We start from the raw sequence: 20,259 nt of genomic DNA, 5'->3' as shown, positions 1-20,259 counted from the left end.
CATTTGCTGAGAACATTTTCACAGCAAAATGTTTGCATGTATAAATACGTGCTGAGAGGAACATGATGTATATAAATACAATTAGATTCTTTTCCTGCAAGATCCAATTACTGGGGATTCATGTAGTATATAGTCAAATACTTAAATAATGTTTTGGAGAGCTGACTCACTATGCTTATGCCTGTAGTTTGCTGCTGGGTAGTTTGTCACGTATTTAATCTGTAACTAATTTTTTCAAGACTGCCATTGTGCGTCATGCACTATTGTCAGATAGGAAAATCTTTCCTCATATTTGGTCTCGTCCTCGTTTATAAGTGGTGGCCACATATATCAGCTGCCCCTCTGAACTTTCCCTGGTCATACATAGCTTGGCAGTATGTAGTCTTTTCCTCCTATTTGACCTTCTCCCCCCACTCCTCAGTCCCCTAAAAATTTTAAATACTCTTTTCTTGATTATCTCCTGAGCAATGAAATAATCAAAATTGTGGTTCTGGCCTATTGTCTTTTAATTTTCTTATTCTGCTGTAATATTATAGTGTCATTAGACTGTGATGACTTTGAGAATTTCTCTGGAGTATCTGGAAATGCTGAATTTCTGTCCAGTTTTAAGAGGAAGTTCCACTCGGATCTATTCTGTTACAGATTCTGGGTTTAGACAGGACTAATGAACAGACTGATCTAAGCCTTGTGTTCAGCGTGACTATCACCTTAGTGTCCCACTTGCAAATAGGATCAGGAAGTGTATTTCTTTTCTGCAAAATCATTTTGAAGATTGTGAAGCTGGAACAAAAATGCATGAGGCTCAGATGGATACCCAGAAATGCACTTTAATGCTCTCCTAGTGATGTTGCGGGGGGGGTGGGGGGAAGGGGTCAGAACACCCCAAAACCAACCTCTAGATCTGTAGGGCCAAGGAGGAGGGATATACTTCAGGATCTATAACCTCCACCCCATGTAGTCTGTACTTGCTTAGTTTGCCAGCAAAAAATTTGATAACTACGTTTATAGAACTGAGGTGGCTCATCTATATTCATTTTAGATCTATCTATAGGGCATAGCAACATAGTTGGAAGTTGTTCAGCAGAAAGCTGCTGGCGATGTAGGATAGAGAAAAGTATGCCTGGTGACTCTCCCATAAAGAGATTTCTTTTAATTACTGTATTGGAACAATAAAACGAGGTTTTGACTTTATATCCTCAAAATGTATTCTCATTACTAAATCCAGTGAGACTGAATGAATTTTGGGTTGTTGGTCCATCCATTAGAAGCTGACATTTCAAAAAGGCATAACGTGGTATCATAAAATACACGAAAGCTTGTATTTGTTTCTCATATCTTATAAACACTAAGCAAAATTTCACCACTTTATTCCTTTCCCAAGGCTTTCAGTAGCAGTTATCTTCTTTATTTTTCCCATGCCTTTTTCTCTCTCCTCTCATGCAAGACCTGGATCTTGTGATTTTTTTTTTTTTTGGTGTAGATAGTTAACATTTTATGTGTATAAAATAAAAGCAAAAAAAAAAAAAACTTATCTAAAAATCCCATACCTGAGATCAAAGTTAAGTGCATGTCCACCTAATATATTTTGAATTTCTTAGAATTCAGGTTATAAAAACATTCTACGTGGTAGTTTAGATTACCAGCTTTTAAGAGCATGGTACTGTCTATTTATAAATATTATCTAGAAGATTTTAAGTGCTAACAGAATACAGGCATTGTTAAATAGTAGGTTGTAGGATGGAAATGCCAGTGAATGCCAATTTTCTGTTGCATTTTTTTTTTCATGAGCTCTTTGTTTTCATTTCTGATATCTCTGCATTTCATCTGAGACTTGACCATGTCAAAGTTTACCAGAAGACACTTACTGAAAGGACTGGTATTCTGGGAGTTGTTTCAGTCTTCCTCTTTCCTCCCTGCCCTCCTTCACAGTTGCCTCTCAAAAATTCCCTTTTCTTTTTAGCAGGTATTCAAGGACATCTGTCAGTTGTATTTTTTTTTTTTTTTTTACCTGATCTTTTGGAAAAGCTGTGGAAAACGCTGACTGCAGCAATAAAGACTTTCTTTTTGGCACAGCCTGCTCAGCTTCTTTGCCTCTTTTGACCCTGTCCTTAAACTGGGAAACTTATAACTATGGACACGAATGGTTTGTTTTATTGCACAGTGAACCATCCTTCCAGTAAGTGGGTGAAAAGCAGTCAGCGAAGCAAAGCAAGTGAGAACATAGGGAGAGATCCACCTTGAGTGTCACGATTATGCAAGCTGGGAATTGTGTTCAGACATGAGGTATGTGATGGTAAAGCTGCCTTTTGAACTCTGACTTATTATAAAGATACACTTATATCTTGTGATACAGAAAAAAGAAATGCATATGTATGCTTGCATTTAATACCATTTTATGCATGCATCTATACCTATGAAGATGTGTGCACACACACAAATATTAAATAGTTAATGCTGCATTTTCCACAAACTGTCTACAGTATTCTAATGCAGCAGAGGTTCTTTTTTTTTCCCCTCTCTGTCTGGCTACATCTTCCATTCCCTTAAATAGGGTCACCAGTGGAACCATTCGTAATGCTTAATAACACACTCTACCAGTGATGCACTCTTCAGAATACTGAAATTGATTTTTCTTCTCTAAAAGTATGACCTGCCAGTGTAGCCTTTGTCCTAACGCCTAATAATACGTGATGTTCCTGACAGCACAGGATGTGAGCGCAGATGTTCTGGAAGCATCAGAAAAAAGCCACCTCAGTGCAATGCCTAATGCTGCCGAAGGCATTTCATTTGCTGCAGATCAATGTCTGCTTTGAAGAAGAATAATTAAGGTGGTTTTGTTCCTTTTGAAATGGATTCTCAAAATTAGGTTTGTATCATCCAAAGCTTAATAAGGGGCCAGATAGATATGCATGAGGTATGAGCATCTTGTTAAACGCAGGGATGCTTAACACTTTTGAAATTCAGAGTATTAAGGTAAGAATCTAACTTTAGGCAGCCACTTTAATGGCAATGGTTAATATGGTTAAAGCTGTGAAAAATACCACAGTGGATCTGAGCAGCTACATGTCTGTTCTAGAGCACCGTTGCTGTAGTGCTTATCCTGAGATAACTTTTAAGAAAAATGCTATTCTGCTCACTGCTCTGTTATACCTGCAACATAGGAAATTACACTGTTCGTTCTGCATCACACACAGCTTCTGTCTGAAATTGTCATCCTACCAACACGACAGAAACATTTCCATGGACTTTATTTAATCCTTCAAGGTTGGATGGACAGATTGTTTATTTGTTGTTAGTTGTTGTTAGGTTTACTGTAAGTAAATCAGAATTTACAGGGTTGGTGCAAAAATTGCCAGAATAAGGGTCTGTGCGATGCAGATGAGTCAGTAATTCCTTGTGGTCTCAAAGTGTGTGAATTCAGTACTTCTGCAGTGTCGGACTGCATTTCGTTATGTAGTTGCACAGCCAGTGCCGTTCCTCTTCCTGAGGGTGGGAACCACTCTCTTTTCCACTTATGCTTCGTATCGCAGTGGCAGTGACAGCAAATACGGCAAAGCGCAGTTAAGCATGCTAAACGTATAATCCAGTTGTCTTTTAATGCAAGTTGACAGCTGCTGGCAAAGCGGGTTGAAATGGTATTCTTGGAGACTTCTGCTACAGATCACAGTCTGAAAAAATCCCAATCCCTACAGCTCCTTCTTACAGGATTTATTCAGCTCTGTTTGGTGTGAGGAGCACCATATTCCTCTAGTGAAGTAGCACGTTGTAGCGCTTGCTAATTCTCCGCAATGTTGCTTGCTTATTAACAGAAATTTCAGAACAGCAACAGTGTACAGGCTTATGTTATTTACTATGTCTGTACATTATAATATTACCATTTTTATTGGTGCAAAAGTACATTTTTATATAGCTAATTTAACAATACATACCAGCACTAAGTCTCAACTAAGAGCTGAAGTGCATTTGCAATCTGAATTTTTAACTTGCTGTCCTGAAGAAAACAATGAAGTTGGCTTGTGATAAGAACACACCTCATCCCGTATTTTCGTTTTTCTCTCTTCAGAGGCCATTTACAGCCTTAAGGAGGTAGATAGTTTCTTTCTGGCTGTCACCAGCAGCCGGAGAATGGCAGCATGGCTGAGGCTGGCAGGCGCCTCTGGGCACTGCCCAGTCCCACACCCCTGCTCACAGCAGGGTGCCCAGGACCGTGCCCGGTCGGGATTTGAGCATCTCAGAGGATGGAGGTTCCAGGAAATACGTGTTATCTTCTTTATAGTTTCACTCTGATGTTTTAACTGTATAGCAATTTACTGACTCAGGAGGCATATTTAGGCTTGTTAACATGCTGCTCTTCGTGTTCTGTACACTGCTAGATCTACTTGTGAATTTTCCAGGTTTCTGAAACTGTGAAGCATCATTTCGTAATAGGAGTGTTGCTTATTAGGTGATATGGTGTAATCTGGGACTCAGGTTTATCTGTTTCCGAACCACTTCCATGTCTTTATGAAAGCTGCATCTGTTTTCTTTGTTGGTCCTCTCCAGTCAATTCCCTTTCTGTGTATTTTTTTGTGTTTCTGGTGCATGGATGGATGTGCTTTGGGGGTGAGGAGGGCAAGAGTGACATCCTGATCACCTCTTGGAGATTCTCTAGTGCAGTATGTGGGAAGTAAGATGTTTGCCTTGGAAGCTAGTTTAGTCTTGTTTAAGTCTAGAAATATTATTGAATGTGAAGCTCTGATCTCCGATTCTTAGAAAAGATGCTTTTTGTAACTGAGCAATTCTCTTTTCAATAACTTCTTGACACAAAGACAAGTAAGGCTTTCGCTGTTGCCTGACAGGGATTGATGGCCCAGCTGCTTTTCAAGATGATGTTCAGAAGATAGGAAGTCAAGTGCAGATTCTCACTGTTGGACAGTCTAGTCATGATGAAGATGATGGAGAGAAAATGGCTAGTGGCCAACAACAGCAAAGCAAACAAGATCTTAGAACAGCAATGCAGAAAAAAGGTAAGTAGCCAAAGCTGCCCTCGTGTTCTTATTGCTTGCTTTCTGTACATTGACTTCTTTTCCTATTCTCACTCTCAGCCCTAGCCTAAGGAGACATTGTAATTCTGTAGTTGTGTTCCTCAGAGCCTGTTACGCTCTATTCTATTATCTAAAATAAAAATAAAAATTAAGTTCTCTCTTGTCCCAAGGAAAAAGAGCTCTCCAGGCTCTCAGGGATGTGGCTTTCCTATCTGCAGTGCAGTGCTGCTATTAAGGTACCAGGCAGATGCTAATGCTCATACCCATCTGTTCACCTTTTTGTGTTGTATAACGCTGGAAATCACTTACTTGAAGATTAAAAAAAAAAGTACAGAATAGCAACATTCAAACTAAACTACAATATTGGATTTAGTTGTGGTGTCAGTTAAATATTGTTCTTGTTTTCATAATGTGTGTTTGTGCTTGCAGAGGTGAAAATTACAGCACTGTGTATTCTGCAGCATTTCCCATGCATAGTCCTCAAATGTTCTGGAATGTTTTGTTTGTTGGTTTGTTGTTTTTTTTTATAGAGGCATGCATGATTTGGGAGATAGATTGTGTATGTACACATTCATGCATCCGTCTCTTCCTTCCTGCACTGTTATTGTCTCTCCTTGGACATTTACTGTAGGAAGGAAAGAAAATCCAAAAATCCTCACAAAGCTATTTCTGAAAGCATTTGCTTTGGAGTTGTTGTTCTTCAGTGTACAGCTTTTGAAGCAAAGATGGCTCAAGCCAAGAGTGTTCTGATGCTTTAAGAATAAATTCTTTGTGTATAAAGAGCAAAATGTAAGTGCAAACTTGACTCATCTAGAATAGACTATTCATATCTAAATGCCCACCTCTTGTCTGCAGAGCAGTTCTCACTAACGTTCATTTTTTTCTGGGACGTTACTCCGCAGATGTGAGCAACTTCAGCTGAAATGGGCAGATTTTCTCCGAGTGTGGTATTTCCTGGGTATCTGAGTCGGAGGGATGTTGGCATGGCTAACGAGTTCTGATCTGTGTGGTGATTGTGTTGCCTTAGACCATGGCTCAGAATATTTAATCATTAGGCACACTACTTGCTAAAGCTGATTGACTGAGAAAGTATCAACTGACTTCTCAAATTAGGTCAGAGCACTCAGATTTTTACTCTGGGGAACATTTCTATTTTTGAGATTTTTTTCCAGGTTAAGATATATTTTTATTCTTCCCCTTTTTTTTTGTTTGTTTATTTTTTAAAAGAAGAGGTGGGGTTTGTTTAGGTTTGCTTTTGTTTTGCTTTGCTTTGTTGCTTTATGTTCTTAAACATACAAGATGACCTTTTTTTACCGGGTCTAAGTATACCCCTGATCATAATAGCCACTGCTAAGAGTGGACCACTACTATGCTTCAAGACGGGGGGACGACGAGGGGGACAACATGGGAATGCTGAGGTTTACTCATTTTTATTAACAACAGAGCTATGCTCTGTGAGAAACAAAGAAAGGTATTAAGGCAAGGCTGCAACTAGCAGCATCTCCATAAAATATTTTTACTATGTCTGTATGGTTTGCCACTTGATACCAGCAGAGGAGGTTTATTAGAAAGTTTTGAGTATCCCGTTATTCATGGGAAACTTTACGCAGAATTAGGGCTTTTCACGTGGATTCCCACTGCCGCTTCACTGCTTGTGGCACGTCCTTACTGACACGTCCCCATTGGTCTGAAAAGCACTTAGAATTGCTGTCTCCTGTCAGTCCTTCTCTTGCATGGGATAGGAGCAAAAGGAGAAGAACACAGAGATAAATGCTAACTGGCCTAATGGGAAGGGCTGAGTCCTGTCAGATTTGTGTAGCCTGATTTGTGCCCGTTCTGCTCTTTGACGCTAACTTCATGGAGAGAAGCCTCTCTCAGCACATCTCTGCTTCCTCAGCGAGGCAAGTTCTGTTACAAGACTAGTGTGAAGACCTGAGTGTGAAAAGAATATGCCACCTGCAAGAAAATGCCAAATGTTTTATTTAATTTCTCCATCTGATAGAAATTGCTGTACTAGAATCATTTTCTTCCTGTAGGAAATATTTACCCTTTTGATTTCAGAAGCCTTAATATGTAGAGTTCCTCTCTGGCAAATGAGTCACTAGAACAGAGCCAGACTTCCATAAGTTTTAACACTGAATAGCTAACGTTCATTCTTCACATTTATCAGTTTCCTATATGTCTCTGTAACAATTTGGAATGAGCAATTTGGTCTTAGTTCTTCTTTGCCACGTGAAGTTGCAACTTTTTTTGAGATTTAGGGATGGAATAGATTTGATCTCTGGATTCAAAAACAAAACTGGGGCTTTCTGAAGCATTCTTCCCCACAGGTCATGAGTGCAGACTTTTCTAAGGCCAAAATATTGGTGGTGAAATAGTGAGTGCGGATGTAGAAATAAACTGATTACGTCTGTGCATATGAAGTATGGCATTATTGCACAGCTGCCAGCTGAGGAGATGGACTGTCTCTGTTACCCATGCATCGTTGACTAGAACATGGTTGTCATTATTATGAAATAATGCTTGTGATTAATGAGTGTGTGATTAATAATGAGTGAGTTCTACAGGCTTTGAAAATATCTGTTGACCTGTGAACTCGGGCCTCCCTTGCATAACCAGATCCTATTGAAACATTTTGCTGTCGTGCTGTGTGGTGTATGTCCAGTCTGAGGGAACCGAAGAAGTGGATAATGAGACCATTTATGGTGCAGCTGAACGGAGTACAAGCATTGCATTGCATCGCATGTGCTTCTGTTTTACTGTTATACACTCGCTTTTACTACTCTGATGTTGTTTCGCTATCCGGTGTGCATCTGGTGTCAGAAGGGATATGCGTTGAAGTTATTGGAAGCAGCAATAACATAAAAAGTATTTAAATGCCTTTTTTTGGTGTCTCTTTTTTTCTCGTTCCATTCCAAAATTTGAACTGAAGAAAAACATTACTGATACTGTCTCTGATGTTTATATTTCTGTACATGGGTTTGGTTCAGTCTTTGGTCTGCTTGTTGCAGACCAAGCTCATAATCCAAAAGACTAAGCTACATGAAAGTCTCTATGTGTAGCCCTGGAACTCCATGAAGAACAGTTTAGAGAGCCTGACGTAGGTGATGAGGGCACACTGGGCACAGGGATTTAGGTAGAATTAATTTAGGCCATCTAAATATGCGTCATATATACCTTTTTCAATGTTACTGAATGAATATTTGTTCAGAATATGTGTATATCACTTGTGTTGATCAGTGGCTTGGGTTTTTTTTTTTTTTGTGTTAGAATTCAAAAGTAGGCCAAAACCCTACCATGTAGGGCACAGCGTGCACAAACGGCTTTGTGGCACAACCATTCAGCATGGATGGTGTTTTCTGAAGCTTCAGCCCTGTGATCCGCAGCTTTTCAACTTTATTCAAAGTACTAAAAAAAGAAGGTGACAGCAGGTATAAGCAGGTAGAAGGTGAATTTGATTGTGCAGAAAGATAAAATGTCCATTATTGAGAATTCAGGCAGCAGCATTATGGCCCCATCCAGTAAGCCTTTAGCCCTGTGCGGAGTCCTGTTGGCAAGTTAGGGTTGTGCACTCAACTAAGGGTTTGCAGAATCAAGCCCATGGATTTTTTCCTTTCCCAGATCCCCATGCAAATACATCCTGGTCCTCTTCCACCTCCCAATCCAGTCTTGTCGCCCTGGATCATGTTCCTGGTAAGTACAGAAGGAAAAAGTTAAATTATGCCCATGCTGCTTGGCTCTGGAAATCTTTGCATTTCATTTATCCTTCTGCATTGAACTTACCAATAGTGGAAATTCTGGACCAAGGGATTTTTTTTTTTTTTTTAACGAAAAAATATTGTGTAATTTGCCTCTAATATTGGGTACTTAGAGTTTGAACCTGAATACAGGGTGGCTTCATCTGCATGATGCTCCTTGAAAAACTAGGCTTGCAAATGTCCCACCATTGATGCTTTCTGCTGCTAAGTCCCATTTGATGTTCAAAGTTTTGTTTCCCTTTGAAATGTCTGAGGTTTTGAATTCTTATAAAGTCAAATTTTTAAGTGCTGAAAGGCAATTCCTTTGGCCTGGGCTGATACTGTTTTTTACATGAAATAAATATGCATGAGAATATTTCCTTGATGTGAGTGTTTCTTCTCAGTCTAAGATCTGCTCTTCAGCGGATCACATAGGAACAGTTAAAAGCGTGCTACAGAAGGGCTCGTATTTTAATTGTTAAGGTTTCCAAATGGCTGCGATAGGTTGTCCACTCGGCTCCAAGTTCAGGTTTAAGGTTTTGTGTTGTGTTTGAAGTACTTGACTGGATGAAGAGGAGGTGAATTTAATTCCCCACTGTATCCCTGGGTAATTCGATCCTCACTGTGGACTTGGAAACCATGGTATTTCCTTTCTGGTTTGCTGAAATGTTTTCGCTTCTCAGGGCAGGTGCTGTCTCACCCACGTGTGTGTGCAGTGCCTCCCACCGTGAACCCCCCTCACACACACCCTCTCTCACCTGTGAGCCTAAGGGCGCAACACTATAAGAAGTGGTGTTTTGCAGCAAGTATGGACAGCTTTAATGTATTACTATTTCATACAAGCGCACTGCTTTCTCCTCAGGCATTTCAAGCAGCATGAATTTTGATGAGGAAGAAGATGAGGAAGATGAAGACAGCTCCAGTTCTTCACAGTTAAACAGTAACACCCGGCCTGGTTCTGCCACGAGCAAGAAATCCAATAAGGTACGGGGGGTGAGTGCCGAAGAAGGAGCGTGCAGGCTGCTATATGTGCTGTGTGATTTCAGAGTGCAGTCAGGATAGGCCTGGCAGCTTTCTTGTTCTGTTTTTAATATGCACTAGAGTATCTCTGAGGTCATTTATCATGATACCTCTCAGGGTTCTCAGGAGCAAGACTTGGAGAAGAGAATAGCAAATATTGTCTGAACTTGAAGGAAGAGAAAGGTAAACAGCAAATATTTACCTTTCTACCTCCTGCAGGTGCTCAGAAGGATCTTTTCTTTCTATTGCCTTTTTCTGAACATTTTCCCACCCTGTTCTCACCACTACCATGCGAACATAAAATAACTTCGACCTGTTCAGATAGTCTAAATCACAAGATCTTGCTAAACCAGTTGATGGTGCCCCACTCTTTTATATATCCCACTGACTTCTCATCTCTGTTATGTCTCTAGCTTAATCTCTCTCTCCCTATGCCACTTCTTCCTTTCGTCAAAGGCCATCATTGTCCTTGGGTATGGCCTTTCTGACAAGAGAAGTGTGGTGAGATGGGAAGGTGTGAGCCAGGGTTTGCTTTGTAACGTTACAGTACTCTGCCTCTGCAGCCACAACTGCGTTCTGCTTTGCCAGATGTGTCTGTGCACTGAGCATCGGCAGCGCAGAGAGCTGCTCCCTGGGCCTTTGGTAGCCAAGAGCTTGACCGATTGGATGGGGAGAGATCCTTAGCTTGTTAAATTGCCTTCAAAGCTTCTGAGGAATCCGAATGGGGGAAAACAACAAGTTATTTTTTTAAAGTGTGTCTTCTACCAAATGTCGTTCCTTTGTGCTTTTAACCTTGTAAATCAAAGTTGAAGAAACCTGAGTTTTGCTTACTGTTTTAGGAAGCGGCCTCAGCCCCCAGTCCTTCCACAAATGAGCCTGTGATAGATGTCGATGACCTGGAGGAATTTGCTGCAAGACCTGCTCCACAGGGTGTCACTGTCAAATGCAGAATCACAAGAGACAAGAAGGGAATGGACCGAGGGATGTACCCTACTTATTACCTCCACTTGGAAAGGGAGCATGGTAAAAAGGTCATAAAATAACTTGAATGGCATACCAGTTGCTTCTGAATATAAAAAAAAAATTATTAAAAGTCTGAAGAAGTCTAACAACGAAAATATGATCTTAGATTTTAAATATATTTTCACATTCACTGTGATCTGCCCTACAGTCTTCCAAAAGCGGAACAATTGTATCACTTTGTTCTACTGCCTTTCTTCATATGTGTAATCTTTGGCCTTAAATAATCCATGCGTGGCACCTTTATGTGACAGTCAGCAGTTGGGGCTCTCTGCATTCTGTGGCCTGAAAAGCATCTATTTTCAATTCAACTGGAAGAGCCAGAGCAACTTAGAATGAAACATTTAACAAAATAGAACAAATTTAATTATTTAAACCATAAATAATGGACTGAGTGGTTGAGAAGTCACTTTCCCTTTCCAGATTTTTATCTGGTTTTGCTGAGTCCCAGGAGACCTTCTGTTACTTTGCTAATGATGCTGGAAGACAGAAAAATTGCTCATGGTTTCCTTATATCAAAGCAGGAAGTGATGTGTGCTAACCCCTTTGGCATTCTAGAATATGTTTTTTTGCACTGCTTAGGTGTTTCTGTTAGCTGGAAGGAAACGAAAGAAGAGTAAAACCTCTAATTACCTCATCTCCATAGACCCAACTGACCTGTCTCGGGGTGGAGAGAGTTTTATTGGAAAATTGAGGTAAACACCGATACATCTAAGAATTTTCATTATATAACGTAAAGTTCGTTTGAAATTAAGAAGCCTGTAAGCCACCATGATTTCTTAATTAGAGGCTTGACTACATCATGTGATAACGGTCTTAAAGTTCACCAGTATCCAAGGCATGTTTTCAAAACATCTCCAGTACTTACAAGGTAACATTTTATTAAAAGTCAGCAGGACTGAAGCTCTTAAACGCGCAAAGGCCAGCTTCTCCGGGGTGTATGGGCACAACTTACCTTAATGGGATTTTCAGGAGTGCGCAAGTAGATTGTGCCTGGCCCCTATTGATATAAATACCTTGGAATGGAAGTTCTGTCTGTTAGACAATCTCAAAATTTCTTTAGCTTTGCCCATTTCTTAAGATTCTAATTGGAGTTATTTACAAGTAGCGGAATTCTTTAAGAACCATTTCTTTCTTTTCTGTCTGTCACCCCATCATACATCAGTCTGTTGTTGGTACCTACATGGAGCCTCTCAATGTACATTTAGATCATCTGTACCTGAGGAAAGGGATTGTGCTTCTAGTTCCCATTTGCCTGTGTGGACCTCGGAACTTCATGCGCTATTTATTGCAGTGCAAACACAGAATAAGGACAATGTGGTTTTAGTATGTTCTAAGTTGTATTTTGTGCTCCTTGGTGTGATTTCCATTTAAATAGGAAAGACTGATCTTATTTATAACTTTATGAAAATCAGTCTCAGTATTCTAATAGTTAGTAGTCAGGTAAGAAAGCAGATAGTTTTGTAGAGAGTAAACATATTTTAAAAACCAAGAAAACAAACAAAATAACCCCACTCGAGTGTTTCCTTATTGCTTTCCTGAATTTACTAGTTTGCAAGATGTCATGAGAAGTCTTCAGTGTAATAATAAGGGACCTTTCGTATACTCTGCTGTCCTGTACCTTTATATTTTTGTTACGGCCTTTAATCCAGGAGTTACCATTTAGTTGGGATTTGAATTAACAGCTGTTTGTACTCGATATTACTGTCTTTCCTTTGGGGCTACAATGCGGTAAAGGATAGATGTCTTGGGCAGCGTTACTGACAAATGGTGATTGGGTTTTCCTTCTTTTTTTTCTTTTTTGATAGATCAAATCTTATGGGAACTAAGTTTACAGTTTATGACAATGGAGTAAATCCAATGAAAACAACATCAAGCCTGGAGGCGAGTACCCTGCGTCAGGAGCTAGCTGCTATTTGTTACGTAAGTACTGCTCACAGGCAAAATGTGCAAGAAAGGGCAGTTCGGTTTCTGAAATAGCACACAATTTCCTTCTCCCTTACGATTATGTAAATCAGCATGCATACTTCAATGTAATCAAACAGTTGATCTTCCCTAGAGAAACCAGGGAATTCAGTACAAAGTAGAGGTAAAAAATGATGTGCACGGAACCAGGTTGCCCAGTTCTCGCTTTTGGTCAGAGGGTGTCGGAGCTTTTACGTAACCCTCTGGGAGGGGTAGGATGCTTCCCAGCCCGCAGGCACTGTCTGAGGGAGCCTCCTGAACTGGAAGGAGTTGTGCACATGGAATTACTGCAGTAAAGTACGGTCATGTGTAATGGCATTTTGGAGGAGGCCTCTCTGATCCAAAACACAGGTAGCTGGACAGCTAAGTCAGCTGGACAACTAGGTCTGCAGTAGGGGCTGAGAGACTGGGATGAAAACTCTGAAACTCCTTTTTACCAGGAAAAAAACCCAAACAAACCCCAAAATTCAATTGAATGAGAAAAAACAGCCTCTTATAGGACAGTAAATGGCATGTCAGGAGCAATGCAGACAATCAAGGCTTGAAACACAGTTGTTGTTTCGTGATTACTGGATGACTATTTTGGTGAGAGTATTCTTTCTGTCCTGAAATCTCTGCGCCCAAGAAACTCTTCCAGTCAAAACTGGTACATAAACTGCTACAGAAATTTTTGTGTTGTCGCAAATCATCAACTTCTGACAAAAATAGCCAAGAACCACTTTTCTGAAAAGTTCTTGCCGGGCTGTAATGAAGGATGCCCAGAGCTCTGTCAGATCAAGGTCTGGCCGCCCCAGCAAACACCCTGCATACGCATGGAATGCAGTCTTGGAAAGATTGGCTTCAGGTTGTGGGGAGCGACGTGTCTGAAAGATTTTGGCACGTGAAAAGGAAAGCAGAGAGCTGTTCCTTCCGTGCGAAGTGCTGAGAGCACTGAAGGGTGGTAGTATGAGCTGTTAATGTGTTCTTTCCCTGATGCTTAGGATGCAGTTTTTCTGTGAATATAGTATAAGTAAGGTGTTTGTTCACATGGGATATTATTCAGGCATGTGGCCTACGGCTGCAGACAGACACACATACATATCCCTCCATTCCTTTGGATCTGAAACTCTGAGAATTTCAGGAATCCAGCAAACAGGATTTAAGAAGAGAGCCCAGGATCTGATGTCAGTTTAGCGTTTGACTAAAGTTTCAGTAGGAACCTAGGAGAACTTACAAGTTTAATAAGAGTAATTTTACTGGTTTATATAGGAGGGCATTCCCTGGAGCCAAGCAACTAGTCTTCTGGTGGAAAGTGGAAATACGGGGAGAAAACAAAAAAAAAGTTTAAAAAAAAAAGCTGTATATTGAAAAATGTAAGCGTTGCTTGTAGAAGTCAACGGCAATGGCATCTGAACCATTAACGTTACAAAATAAAAAACTCAGTTGCAGTTAGCAGAGGTAATTAAAAGTGTGAGTGTTAGAAAGAACAGAACCGTGACCACTGTTTGGAGAATGTGGCTAAGATAAGCTGCTTATATTTGTCTATTTTGAGATCAGCAGTTTAAAACTTGTACGTTTGTATAAGAAAATTACTTGTTCCTTTGATATGTTGATACTCGTGGAGAAAGGCAGCAGGCTTGCAGGTGTGCTATGGCCAGAGGACAAAAGGAAATCAGAATGATAGTTCATTACTACTTAGGTTTGCTAAAGTGAGATGATTGTTCCTGCAGCAGAGCCACGGCAAAGAGTGCCAGAAGTGAGCACTCCCCAAACGCCCTTGTCCTGAGGTAACCTCTTAATTCCTGCCTTGAGATTTCTCCTGCAGCAAAAACTATAACAAAGAATACTTTGGAAGCACCACTATGCCTCTCGCTGTCTCTCAGCTCACCCGATTGAGTACCCAGCTGGAGAGCAAGCTGTACCCGCTTCCACCAGCTTACTGAGCCCGACTTGCTGAATCATCTCAGGTCTGGTTGGTAAAGGCAGAAGCTGGTGATGCAGCTATTGTTAACTGTGGGATAAACGTGTCGAGAACTCTCATTGTGGAGCTCACCTTAGGGCACGTCTCAAGCAACAGGAATAAAGTTACGGCGAGGACCGAGTGTTACCAGGTGCCGTTAACCATTTTTCCCCTTCCTGCTGCTGAGGGGCTGGTGTATTCATAAACCTGCAGCAGCACCTAATGGCCGATTCCAGAATCGCTTGGCAAAATGTATGGAGAAGCAGGGAGGTGCAACTGTACCATCTGTACCAGGATTTTCTGTGCTGGATTCCTTTGTATCCGTAGTGGCTCACAATTCGGTTTGCGGCAGATTCTGCGGGCGGGGAGCTGCGCGGATATTCTGATGTGTGACTCGGGTTTCAGTAAAGCGATAAAACCGCGTCTTTCTCTCGGGCCACTTGCGTTGTGCCCCCCTGTAGTGGGTTCTGTCATCTGGGATTTCTGTGGAGTGGTAGTTTCTACAGAAATATATTAAGGACAAGACACAGCTGTGTGAATCAAGTCCAGAAGGGGAAGCGGCTGAAAGAAAATTGGGGTAATTAAATCGTGAATCTCCCGGGAGGTGTTGGGATATGCGCCTTGCTGCTTTTAGCATGGCAGCTATTGCCACCGTAGCGAAATGCCTACAGAATTTTACGAAAGTGTGTAAGATTTTAAAAACAGCTCTGGGGAGAGGCTGTGTCTTCTTTCAGTCCAGTTTGTTGTGACGCACGCTCACGGGAACGTCTTACTGGTTGGGGTAAGGCAGAGGGTGCAGCTTCTGAGCAATGCTGGGCCATGTCCTCAGCTGATTTAAATCGTTGGTGTGCTGGTTGAATCAAGGGGACTCTGCCAGCTAACAGCCCTTGTTTTGAGTTCCTATGTGAACCGAGACTGTCAGTGGCATTAAAATGGTGTGAAATCAGAATTTGGCCCCCTAATAATGCCATTGGTAGTCTTGATGCACACACAAAACAGTGGAGGAGGCAAATAAAAGAGAAACAGGGAATGAGACAGGAGATTCGGGGAATTAATTTTATTTGGAAGCAGGTAGATTCAGGTAGACTGGAAAGGTCTGCTCTTAATTAAAGCTCCTCGTTTAGATGTGGTGTTGGGGGATATGGTGTAGGGGAGAACTTTGTAGAGTAGGGTAGATGGTTGGACTCGATGATCCCAAGGTTCTCTTCCAATCTAGACAATTCCATGATTCTACTCTTTTCCTCATATTTCCAAGTTTGTAGAATCCCAATGCTGTACCTTGATTTTAACAAATGGATAGCATTTGCTGGTAAAACCTTTGATAGAATTGGTGATTGATGTAACGTGCAACTAGAAACCATCCCCTTATCATCTGGCAGAAGTATTGGTTTTAGAGCTTCTGAGTAAATCCAGAGACTATAGTCCTGTTTTTTCAGTGACAATACTGCTTGTTGGGAGGGAAATGATTCAGCGCTGTTATTTAATTTTACCTTGAACAATGTCTTCAACCAGTCAGCATCTAAATTAATTCTATATAGCATAACTGCAGCTTGATGAGAAGAAAAGCTTGTAAGGCATTTCAGAGAAGATCAAAATTGTCGGTAGTTTGTGGAAAATAAGCATAAGCATGAATCTTTTCTTAGAAATTGTCCTCTGCTGTGCTGAGTCTCTTCTGCTTATAAAATCTGCTGGCAGTCATTTTAGTTTGAGTCTCGCTGTGATGCAGAACCAAGTATTTGCTTCCAGCTGAACTGATAACATTGGTTTACTCTGCCAAAGGCTATGACATAAGTGATTTAAAAAAGAGGTAGAATCTTCCCATTAATGTATATAGTTTTGAAGATATATGAATATACCTGGATTGCTTCAAGAGCATTCAGTAAAATTACTCACTGGAATTTTTCTTGCATGCATGAAAATCTTTAATGAGTTGTGTAAAATCTCCAGATGGTTTGCTGAAACAACCAAAGTTATTTCAAAGGTCTGATGGATGACAAAACTTCTGCACGAGTAAATTTTAGGCCGTTATTTTCAGATGTTTCCATTGAGTTGACACCGGTGAATTTTTGCGTGTAAAAGTAGAGATGTTTTTGAAAGTTTAATGTTCCTTAAAATCAGGACACTTCTATTAAATACATAAAAGCAGAGACATCCTAATATGTCACTTCTGAATGTCCCAATGGCAGAGCCACGCCAGCTGGAGCCTGGGGGTGTCCAGTTCTTGCCACCTTCTGGTATGTTGCTGAGAATAGTGTCAATGGAAATTTCCTTTCTGAGATTCCTTAGTGTGTGTCCACAGCCCTTCACTGGGGAAAGGTGGAGGGGAAAAAATGCAGGTGACCAAAAAAAAAAAAACCCAACCAACAACCCCCCCACTCCCCTCCAAAAGTAGCACAAAACACAAGGAGATGGACTTTCAGAGGTGTCACTGTTTCATTTACTGCAGTTAACGCTAAGATAGGCAATCAGGTTTTACTGAGTGGGTTGGAAAATATTGCCCTTTACTTTTCCTTTTTCAAAAGTAGATGACAACTGACTGAAATGTTTGGCCCCAGTTTCTTCTGAGGAAAAGAGAAAGCCTCAGATAAAACTAAGACTTTTGGCCTATTTAGATTTTAGTGGTTGTGTTTTGAGAGGATAGTGCAATCCTGGAACGCCTTTGTGAAAAGCTGGTCAGAAAGGCATCAAATCAAGTTTAATGGAAGAACTTGGATTTTCCACAGACTTGGTTTTGCTGCCCGTCTTATTTTTTACTTTGCCTGCCTTCATAGCTCAAAAATTTGCATTCATGTTAATGTGTTTGGTTTTCACCACGCTCATCTCTAAGCAGAATGTATCTGAAGACTTTGAAAACCACAGCACTGCTAACAGATGCTTTTACTGGCAGCTTCTTCTTGTTTGCTTTTGTCCTGGCTCTGGAATAAATGGAATTGGTCCCATACATTTAATTTTGTCTCTCATCAAAATGTGTGACTGCATTTTATGATTTTTAAATTACAACTACTTTATTTTGGGATCTAGCAGTAGCCAAGCAATCTGGTTAGTTCATATCCTTTTTCAACAAAGGGATTTTTTTTTTTCCTTTTTAAATTGTATTAAGGTTGCTGGTAGCCAATGCTAGCAGTGTTTTTGGAAACATCTCTATTTCCATTTTTCCTGTTGTCAGAGCTTCTAAGACAAAGCTAGAATGTCTGGCAGTGCCAGTGAATGGTAGGAGTTTCAAGATGTTTTTTGAGTTGGCTAACAGATAACTTCCCTGGGCTGCCACTGTGTCCCTCTGTTGAAGAAATTAACTTTTAATACAAAACACAATGAACTCTTCTCTGAACATTTTTAGGAAACAAATGTCTTGGGGTTTAAAGGACCTCGTAAAATGAGTGTGATCATACCAGGAATGAATATGGACCACGAAAGAGTTTCCATCAGACCACGAAATGTAAGTTATACCATCTTTAAACGATAAAAATTACTTGAATTATTTTTCAGTTAGAGTTGTTTTTTGTGCTTCTGAAGTGTTGAGGTTAAAAAAACAGTATCTGAACAACTGCAGAACAATGGGATGTATGACTAGTTCTGTGACTCACAAAAGCATTACAAATAATAATGTATTTTGATAACAAAAGGTACAACTAACCTTTTCCAAGCTATGGAAAGGACTCGAATGCACATTTGCATTAAGATACTGAGGGTTCTCTGTTTTATTCGATTAAATTGTTTTGAAGGATGAGGGTGACGGTTTAGTCTTTGGGCTAGGATTTATGAACGGGGGGGGGGGGGGTTGTGAGTTTATTTTTTGTCTTGCGAGAGTGTTAAACTGAAGCGTGTATCTGTGGTGTGTGCAGGAACATGAGACGCTTCTTGCAAGGTGGCAGAACAAAAATACAGAGAGCGTCATTGAGCTGCATAACAAAACGCCAGTCTGGAATGATGACACCCAGTCCTATGTTTTAAATTTCCACGGTCGAGTCACACAGGCCTCGGTGAAAAACTTCCAAATTATTCATGATAATGATCGTAAGTATAGCGCTTTGTCTGTTGTGTGTAGAAACAGTACTGCGTACGCAGCCTGACAGCGCTTGTGCCCTGACTGTTGTTACCTGAGTGAGTTTAATTCAGTTATGTGGGTCCAGCTGAATGCTGCTCTGCCTTGTGGCCATGACATCGATGCAAGTTGGGTGTTTGAATGCTCGTGCTTGAGACAGGTGATTCTGCTCTGCGCTGTCTCAGTTTTCTCCCTCGGCTGCCCAGCTTACGAACTGAGCAACAGCTCGGGGTCGTTTCTGCTCTCAGAGCTGCAGTACTTCCAGTCAGCAGGACCGTGGGGCAGAATCACTCTGCTCAAGCACTTGTATCACACAGTCCTTCCTTGGTGGGTTTTTTTTTTTGTTCACCGTGGTCCCCATACTCTGCCCAGCTGGAGACAGCGGCCATCAGACCGGTCCCACTGCACATCCACTTTGCCATCAACAGTCTTTCTAGCATTAGCCCTACAGAACACCCTGAAAATGTCAGAATTGCCTTTCACACCATCACTAGGACCTTACCGATGTGCTGCTCTCTGCCAGCAATGTACAGCCTCCTTTTTTCTCAGGCTTAGGTACGGTTGTTGGAGCAGGGATAGAGACAAGTGCTCAAGTGGAGTGGTGCTGCCCTACTTCACGCTGGCTTTAGGCAGCCATAGTCACGAGGTGCTGGAGCAGTGCCATGCTTAGACTGCCGGGGAATGTTGGAAACTGGTGAAAGTGGCGGTTCCAGTCTCTGAGAGCAGCACTGGGTTTGGAACATTGGCATGTGCGCTTGCTGCATTTTACACGGTGAAACAATTACACCTCCTTCTACAATGAAACATTCAAACTGTGAATGAGGCTGAGATTTCCTCTTGCTGACAGCGTCCAAAAGGGAAAAAATGTCGAGGAAGCATTTCTGAATATGGTATAACAGAGAGACATGGTTAGGTCCTGATCACAATCATGCCTTCTTTTCCCCCATTATCCTTGCTTGTCCACTTGCCTGAAGTTAAGTAGGAATAGTATTAATTGGTTCTTGGTACAGGTGAAACTCTGCATTAGGTCTATATAAAAGACTCGAGCATTTTATAAAGAAGCAATTTTCTCTCTGTGTTTGAAAAAAACACTTTTTATCTGTGTAATATTTTTTTAAGACAGTAACAAGTCTTGCAGTCCTTTAATCACTCAACTATTCCTCACGCAAACTGTCCTTGCTTCTCCCTCTGGTATCAGCACACCCACTTGTATGGATAAGTGTTGCAAAGTTTGATGAGTGAGCATGTTTTGTTTGTGTTTTGTTGAGCTGGGCCAGAGGATGATGTTGAATGCATACTTATTTAGTAATGGCTGCAAACAAAAGTAATGCTTTGTCACTTTTTATGACCTGTCTTGCAGCTGACTACATAGTGATGCAGTTTGGCCGTGTGGCTGAGGACGTGTTCACCATGGACTACAACTACCCAATGTGCGCGCTACAAGCCTTTGCTATTGCCCTTTCAAGTTTTGACAGCAAGCTGGCTTGTGAGTAAAGGGGCACGGGCGAGCAT

General features: G+C 41.0%; 1 protein-coding gene across 1 annotated transcript in view; it reads left to right on the top strand.

The window, feature by feature from the left end:
* TUB (tubby bipartite transcription factor) overlaps positions 1-20,259 on the top strand; it is a 151,761-nt gene extending 131,502 nt beyond the window's left edge. Inside the window, exons 5-12 of the mRNA XM_009890958.1 lie at positions 4,839-5,006; positions 9,624-9,745; positions 10,621-10,812; positions 11,384-11,496; positions 12,610-12,724; positions 18,043-18,141; positions 18,548-18,719; positions 20,108-20,259. Of these exons, the coding sequence (XP_009889260.1) occupies positions 4,839-5,006; positions 9,624-9,745; positions 10,621-10,812; positions 11,384-11,496; positions 12,610-12,724; positions 18,043-18,141; positions 18,548-18,719; positions 20,108-20,241 (1,115 nt within the window). The 3' untranslated portion in view covers positions 20,242-20,259. The remainder of the gene's footprint in view (positions 1-4,838; positions 5,007-9,623; positions 9,746-10,620; positions 10,813-11,383; positions 11,497-12,609; positions 12,725-18,042; positions 18,142-18,547; positions 18,720-20,107) is intronic.

Source organism: Charadrius vociferus, unplaced genomic scaffold, assembly GCF_000708025.1.
Source record: "Charadrius vociferus isolate BGI_N301 unplaced genomic scaffold, ASM70802v2 scaffold248, whole genome shotgun sequence".
Taxonomy (NCBI): Eukaryota; Metazoa; Chordata; class Aves; order Charadriiformes; family Charadriidae; genus Charadrius; species Charadrius vociferus.
The sequence above is the reverse complement of the archived record's forward strand: the minus strand, read 5'-3'. Positions and strand labels throughout refer to the sequence as shown.